The sequence below is a fragment of the Ananas comosus genome, linkage group 7 (genome assembly GCF_001540865.1).
Source record: "Ananas comosus cultivar F153 linkage group 7, ASM154086v1, whole genome shotgun sequence".
Lineage (NCBI taxonomy): Eukaryota > Viridiplantae > Streptophyta > Magnoliopsida > Poales > Bromeliaceae > Ananas > Ananas comosus.
The window spans coordinates 4,377,934-4,386,370 of NC_033627.1; the positions used below are offsets into that span (position 1 = coordinate 4,377,934).

The window sequence follows — 8,437 nt, forward strand, 5'->3', positions numbered from 1 at the left end:
ACCATTTGTCGACGGAGAATAACACGCGCGGGTCTTTTTTATTTTCTTCTTCTTTTTCATTTTCTTCTTCTTCCTCCTGCGGAGGACCTCGACTCCCTCGATCTCCGCTGACGGGGGCGCCCCTTCCGCCACCGCCTTGGCGGCGCGCGGCGGCGCTGATGGCGTCGTCGGACGAGGAGACGTTTTACACGCCGCAGCGCTCGGCGGAGTTGGCGTACAGCGACAGCCCCAGCAGCCCCATCTCGTGGCGGTGGTGTCGAAAGCTCGTCGGCGATGGTGAGGGAGCTGGTCGAGGTGGTGCTCGCGCTGTTGAGCTCGGGCTTGGCGGCCGCCGACTTGCGCTGGTCGACGAGGCCGCGCCGGCCGCGGGCTGCGACGAGCGGAGAAGCCGCGAAGCTCGGGGCCAGCTCCGCCACCACCGCCGCGTTGCTCCGCCGCAGCCGCTCATTCTCCTCCACCAACGCCGTCGCTCCTCCTATGTTGGCGGCGGCGGCGGCGGAGGTGGTAGGGGTGGGGCCGAGGACGAGGAGGCGAGGAGGAGAGGGGGAGTCGGTCTAGAGCTGGGGGTCCGCGGCGATGGGATCGAAGAAAGGAGAGAGAAAAATATATAAGGGTATTTTGGTCAGTTTGCTGAAAAAGTGGACCGAATCTGCAAAAACGAAAAAGGTGGCCCGATTTTGCAAAAATCCAAAATAAGTGGATTTTTTATGCAAAAAGGCCTTAAAATTAAAATATTTTATTTATCTTTATAGATTTAGTTAATAAATTTCATACAATTCTCATAATTATTAATTTATTAAAATAAATAATTAGCTTAAATTATCAAGTTTAAGCATTTATATGTTAGAAAAATATTTACATGCAGTTACACTCCATATATAAGGGTAAGAGCAGTAATAATTTTCTACAATAAAATATTTTGCATTTACTATTTTACAATTTAAATACTTTGTATTGTACTATTGTTCCCTTGATTTAGAAGAGAATCACTTTTGGTGAGTTCGAGCAGTACAATACAATCTGAGTGACGAAAAGTAATATTATTTGTACATCTCTAAATTAGCTATAAATTTTGCAATCCAAAATTTTTTAGTTTTTACTAGTCTCATTAACTTTTTTTATACTAAAATTTATTCAAATATTTGTAACCCTAGAATAATAAAAACATAAAACTTACACCTATAAGGGTAGCATTTTTCAACTATGTAAGTGTTATAGAATATGAAATAATCATTTTTCCTATAAAAACTTAAGTTAGTAAAGAGTGATATTTTTATATTTTACTTAAATCATATTTTTGGCTGACAAATCGACTCTAATATTGAATATAACGAATCGACTTACTAGTTTTAATAATTCGTTAAGTTTAAACTACTGATCTTAAATACTTAACTTATTATTCTAGAACTCCTAATCTAATCTAAAATGAACATAAGAGGCGGGTCAAAAATTCCCTGGGATTTAATTTATTGTCTAAACTAGATATGTTGACTGATTAATTAGACTATTCTAATTCTTTATCTACTATATTGAATTCCATCAATAATCGCAGATGCAATAAAAGCAATCCAATTTGGGATCTTTACTTTTATTACATCTTTCACGGTCGTCTTACAAAGAGTGATATATGAGAATATTAAAACCGTTCAAAATATTCAATATTTCATATTTGATCTGGACCCTATCCGGACCCTATTCAGATCCATACAAGACACGATAAAATATAAAATAATATACGGATAAAAGAATTATCTATTAAAATTTTGGATATAGATCCGGATACTTTATACTCGTATCTGACTTGGACCGGACTCGAATCCGACCTTTTAATGTATAGGGTCCAGAAAAATTTCCAAATCCGGATCTGAATATGGACCTGGTAAAATATCCTATAGTAAATACAAAAAATTTGATGTCGAGGGATCAATTTTAATATAATTTATAGATGAAGGGTTTTTGTGTATTTTCATTCTGGTGAAAATTCTAATCTCTTTGTTTACTTCTTTTTTATTTATTTTTTTATTTTACTCTTTATTTTTTTTAACCCTAACTATATAATGTTTGAATCTTTTTTTTGAATGAATTTTATTGGACTGTGTGCAACTAATTAGAACGCAAGTTTTTTATAATGAGAGATTTATGATTTATCCATATCCCTATTCGATCTAGACTTGACTCGTACGCGATTCATATCCGGTCTTAAGCGGGGTAGTATACGGATAGTCACTACCGAGACCCAGTCAAATAGATCTGACAGGTGCATTATTAATTTAAGTATTCAGACCTGAACATGATCCAAAGTTAAATAAATAGGATATTTTTTTTCTATCTATTTCTTTTAGAGTACGGATATAGTATGTCAACTATTCAGATCCGATCCCGTTTACGGACACTTTAGAGTATATGTTGAATATGATAAAAAGTAAAATTATTTTTTTTAAAAAAATTGTAATTACTTTGCTATATAAATGTAATATAATCAGTCGCATCCATCTATAATACATCTTATATACCTAACTCACAAACCTTTGTTACAAAGATTACAAAATTAGGATCTGATTTATTAGATGCATGTTTTTGACATCAAATTACCTACTTGTTATTCACCATACTTTTGATTTTTAGGCTATTTCAAACTTAGGTAATAAATTTTTATTTTTTATTTTTTTAATTTTTTTGTACATACCCTTTATATATTATAACTGATATTTTCAAATTAATAAATTTTAATTTTATAATTCAGATAAGTTCTGTACTATTTTGAAAGTATGATATAGATAAGCGACGGATAAATTCACAGTACACTGATGTTCACACGAATTGAATATGAGTAATAATTGTCACTCAAATTAAAAAAAAATGGACTAATACGAGACACTCTTAACAATCGAATACTGGTTTGAGGACTGAAATGTAAGGTTATTTAAGTTGAGGGACTGGCAATGCAATTATTTATCCGGCAAGGTTACGTGCGGAGAAAAATTTTGTCGAGTTGTGTACAACTCACGCACCAGAAGAAGCAGGTGCGTCGCTTTCCTTGACCCACCGGATGGGTCCAGTCGCACAACTCCAATTTGGATCGTTCGCGGAGCTTCTAGAAGAAGCCGAAGCACCAGGTCGGTCTCACCTTGTTAATGTGATTTCAACGTTCTAACCTCTCTCCCTCTCTCTCTCTTAAATTGCTGGTCAGCTGACTTGTCACGCGTAATTAGATCTGGCCATCTCAATTCATACCCGCAGATATTTACTGATCTGGCAATCTCAATACTAATTTTTATTCAAAAAATCATGAATAAAATTATTAGTGCTTGTTAAATTATGAGTATTTTAGATAACTCGCAGGTATCTATAAGTACCTGTATATAATTTTTTTAAAAAAGATATGAAACATGAATAATTTTTTTTGTTTTACCCGTTTTTAAAATTTTAAAACTAATTTCTCCTAATGCCCTTTTTTTTTTATTATCGTTGGTTTATTGTGTTGTTTTAAATAAACAATAAGGTAAATTTTGATTGTTTGAAAATCATATATATATATATATATATATATATATATATATATATATTATTTGTGTTTAGAAAGTAAGAATAGAAAGGTTAAAAAAAAGGACCTTTGAGTAACCCATATACTTGCCTGCCCATTTGGGGCCAGGTATGGATAATGATGATAGATATTCAAAAATTTGTAGGTAAGTCCGACTCAGGCGCGCATAACTCGTGAATACAATAACCTGCTCACGATTTGCCCCACTTACCTGTTTGCCAAGTCTATACAGAATTACAAGTGGTAAATTTTATCTTTTGGTACTCCATTCATGAGTCGTGTGACACTTTGGTACTCAAGTTTTAATTTATTATAATTTTTTACTTATATTTTTTAAAGTATTGTAATCAAGTCGCATAACCCAATTTAGTTATTTAAATTTTGACGTGCCTCTAATGTGAAAGAACATCTTAATTATTACCAAGTCATTAAACATAATGTTACTACATCACTTTTAATTAGAAACTTATAAATATTTAGTCAACTAAATTAGATTGTGAGATTTGATTGCAATAATTCAGAAAATTCAAGCCGAAAAATACAATAAATTAAACTTTAAGAACCAAAAATGTAGTTTGCCCTAATTATAGTCTAAATAATAGATTTAAATTTATATATAATTAAATCTGCAATGTAATAACAACCGCTTAGAGATGCAAATGGATCCGGGTTGGAGGAGCTCTTGCTCAAATCCATTCCTAATGGGCCATAAGTAAGAACCAATAATATAGAAAAATATAATCCGTCCCGAATCCGTCATGATTTGCTAATAAAATATAGCAGAGATCCTTTTCAACTTTTGTTCTATTCTAATCTGTTAAAATTTCGAAAAAAATTTACTCTCATTCTCATTGGCCTCGAATGAAGTAGTAAGTGGAAGCGCAAAATAAAATAAAGGGGCAATTGTTTATATACCCCTGAAAAGATTTCGGGATTTACCTCTCTTAGAACGCTAATATTAAAAATATTTTTTTTTTTTACGTTCCGACTTATTTGAAATATACTCTTAGAGTTAAATTCTGTTAATGAACTGTTAGCAATAGCTGTTATCTCTATAAAATTACTATTTTGTCCTTTCAAATATATCAATTTACTATCACCAACTTTTTTTATTTGCCTTAAGTAGGTACAAAAAATATTTTAATTTTTGATTTTTTCAAATATAACCGTATACCATAACAAATATTTCTTAGTTGCCCTTAAGTTAAGGGCAAAAGAAGTAATTTAATTTTTTTTTTAACTCCGATAGATATTTAACTCACATTTAATCAAAGTTAAAGTTAACTTAATAGGTGGTAGCACTAGCGGTATTTTGGAATAACGAACGAACATGTGAAGGGTATATTGAAAAGAAAAAAAATAAGAATAAATAAAATATTTTTAAAATTTTAAAAAATATATAAATAATTATTTTTAAAATAAAAATTAAGTCGCACCGAATCCGCTCGGATCCAATAAAAAATAGAGCGGGAGGCCGGTGAGTGAGGTTTCCGGGCGAAGCTATGCTCGATTTGCATACCTAGCAGCTGCACAAATAAAAGGTATTATGTCCAACCAAACATTTTGACAAGAAAAATGCTTCAGCTAGATACCAAAAGTATACCAGAAAGTGTACTATTGCTGGAATTTTAAAGGTGTTGGCAGGTATATTTACCATCAAATTAACAAAGTAATTGGCCGAACTTTTGGAAATATCTGGAGAAGCATTATACATATATATAATTATATATATATATATATTATAGTATATATTATATATATATATACTATAAATAATATATATATATAATATAAAAAATAATTAAAGATCAAGATCTAACGAATCGATCGTCGATTCGAAAAACTTCTGATTCATCAAAATTAATATGATATAATTATATATATATATATATAATACTATATATATATATATATATAGTATTATTATAGCAGGACCTGCTGATGCTCTCAGGAGCACGGGGCCTCCGTACCATCCGAGCCGTTTTCGATGATGGAATTTCGAATCGCAATCAGCTCGTTACTTGATCTCAGGCATTGAAGTTTTCTAGAAAAATAATTTTGCGATTTTTTGATTCATTTACCTAGCGATCGCGTAAGGTTCGAAATCAATATATTTAATGTTGATGCTGCTGTTTTCAAGTTTAACGGTATAGAAGTTATTTCAAATCTGATGAATTTATATAGCAAAATTCTTTATCTATGTCAACAAGATCATATTTCTCGATTCGAAATTTTAGTGCTATATCACACTTTTATAGAATTTTTATTTCAGCTGTTAAAAATTATTGATTTTGATTCTTTTGATTGCTAGGTACAATCATATTCGCAAATCGCAAAAATTATTTTCTGAAATCAAATATGCCAGATCAAGTCTAATGGATTTACGAATCGTCGATTCGAAATTCCATCATTTGAACGGCTCAGGGCGGAGGCCTCCGTGCTTTGAGAGCCACAGCAGGCTTGTCTCTCTCTCATCTCTCTCCTCTCTCATCTCTCCCTCTCTCATCTCTCTCTCTCTCTCTCTCTCTCTCTCCTCTATCTATATATATATTTTACATATAATATAATATATATGTATTTTATATATATTATATATGTATAATATACATATAATTATATATATTATATGTATATATATGTATAATGTATATATTATATTACTATACATATATATATATACATATATATATATGTATATATATATATATATAAGTTAATGATGAAACTATAGTTATTCAGTTTTTTTTAATTTTTTATTAAAAAAATTTATACTAGCATATTAGAGGATGAAATAACAGAAATTAGGCCCCGTTTGGATACCCTTAAAAACGTAGCATAGTTAAACTATGCAACACCTGTAGGAAATTTATCCTATAAAGTGTTTGGGAGAAAAAAAAATACCGTAATTTTTGGAGTATAGTTAAACCTCAAAAAAATGGAGTAAAATTATAATCCACTCTAACCAATGGAAAAAAAGTTCCACTATTTTTGGGCAAAGATGCATCAAGTTCTAATTTTTAAATTTCAATATGAAATTTTAAATTTCAAAATAGATTTTAAATTTTAAATTTTAAATTTTATAATTTAATTTGGGAAAAACTTCAAAAGCCCTCTCTGTGGTTTCGTACTTTTTCATTTTAGTACCCTTTGGTTTAAAGTGTATCAAGTTAGTACCCTGTGGTTTCGCATTTTCTCACTTTAGTATCTTGTGGTTTAAAGTGTATCAAGTTAGTACCATGTAGTTTTATTTTTGTATCAAGTTAGTACCATATGGTTTTATTTTTGTATCAAGTTAGTACCCTGCAATTTTTAAACTACAGGGTACTAAAGTGAGAAAGTGTGAAACCACAGGGTACTAAAGTGAGAAAGTGCGAAACCACAGGGTACTAACTTGAAAACCTTTAAACCACAGAGTACTAAAGTGAAATAGTGCAAAACCACATGGTACTAACGTGATACACTTTAAACCACAGGGTACTAAAATTAGAAAAAGTGAAACCACAATGGAGATATTTGAAGTTTTCCCTTTAATTTATATTTAAATTTTTAATTTCAAATTTAAAATTTGAATTTCAAAATTGAAATATCAAAAAATTAAATTTTATAATTTCAAATTTTAAATGTCAAATTTTAAATTTTAGATTTTTTAATTTTATAAATTCAAATTTTAATTTTCGAATATCAACTTTTAAATTTTAGTTTACAAATAATAAAATTTCAAATTTTAAATTTGAACTTTAAATTTTAAATTTATTTTTAAAATTTTAAATTTAAAATTCTAAATTCTAAATTTAAAATTCTAAATTTAAAATTTAAATTTTTTTAAAAATTTTAAAATTAAATTTAGATTTTTAAATTTTAAATTTTAAATTTTGAAAATTTAAAATTTAAAATTTCACATTTCACATTTCAAATTTTAAAATTTTAAATTTCATTGAAATTTGAAATTTAAAATTTGAAATTTAAATTTTTAATTTTAAAATTTAGAGAAATTTAATGAAATTGCACAATGCGCATCCAAACAGTTTCAAAACTGAATCCGTGGAATTTTGTTTGAGTTACAAGATTTCCTATTTTATTTGGACCAAAACTATAGTTTTTAAATTTCGTAGAGATTTTTTACTATACATCCAAACAGGCCCTTAATCTTTTAATTATTTTTTCTTTTTAAATTTTTTGTAATTAACACCGACAACACTGAAGTTAAATTTGACATTTTGGAAAAAAGAGCTGCATGTCAATTTAATTTATGACAGATCAAATAAAGAAAGTGAGCATTCATTGTCTAATAAAAACATCATCCTAGTTTCAGCAAAACAAGTGATGCTCCAAGTGGAATTTTATTTAAAGCAACAGAGAACTCCGTGCTACCAAGTTGTTTTTCTAGAGCTAGGCTAGTATACTATCAGTAAAACGGAGACCTCCGTGCTACCAAATTGTTTTCAATGATATAACTTCCAAATCGAAGATTGGCTCTGTTAAACTTGATCTATACCATTAAAAGTATTTGCAAACTAAATTTCATAATTTTTCGACATCATTTACCTATCAAACGAGTAGTCTAAAAATGAACGGCTGAAAATAAAAATCTCATTAAAAATGATGATAAAACATTTGAATTTAAGATCAGAGGTATTGATCTTACTCTAAATAGTGAAAATAATTTTCTATAAAAATTTTATTAGATTTGAATTGTTTTACACCGTTAAATTCACAAACGCATCAGATCCACCATTAAATTTATCAATTTTGAGATTTTTTGATTACTAGCTAAATAATGTTGAAAAATTATAAAATTTAGTTTTCAAATAATTTTAATAGTGTAGATCAAGTCTAACGGAGCCGATTGTCGATTTGAAAGCCGCATCATTGAAAACAACTTGGTAGCACGGA

General features: G+C 30.2%; 1 protein-coding gene across 1 annotated transcript in view; it reads right to left on the minus strand.

Annotated features, from left to right (window-relative positions):
• Positions 3,004–8,437, minus strand: part of LOC109712773 (transcription factor bHLH61-like) — a 6,643-nt gene continuing 1,209 nt past the window's right edge. Inside the window, exon 4 of the mRNA XM_020236525.1 lies at positions 3,004–3,094. Within this exon, the coding sequence (XP_020092114.1) occupies positions 3,004–3,094 (91 nt within the window). The remainder of the gene's footprint in view (positions 3,095–8,437) is intronic.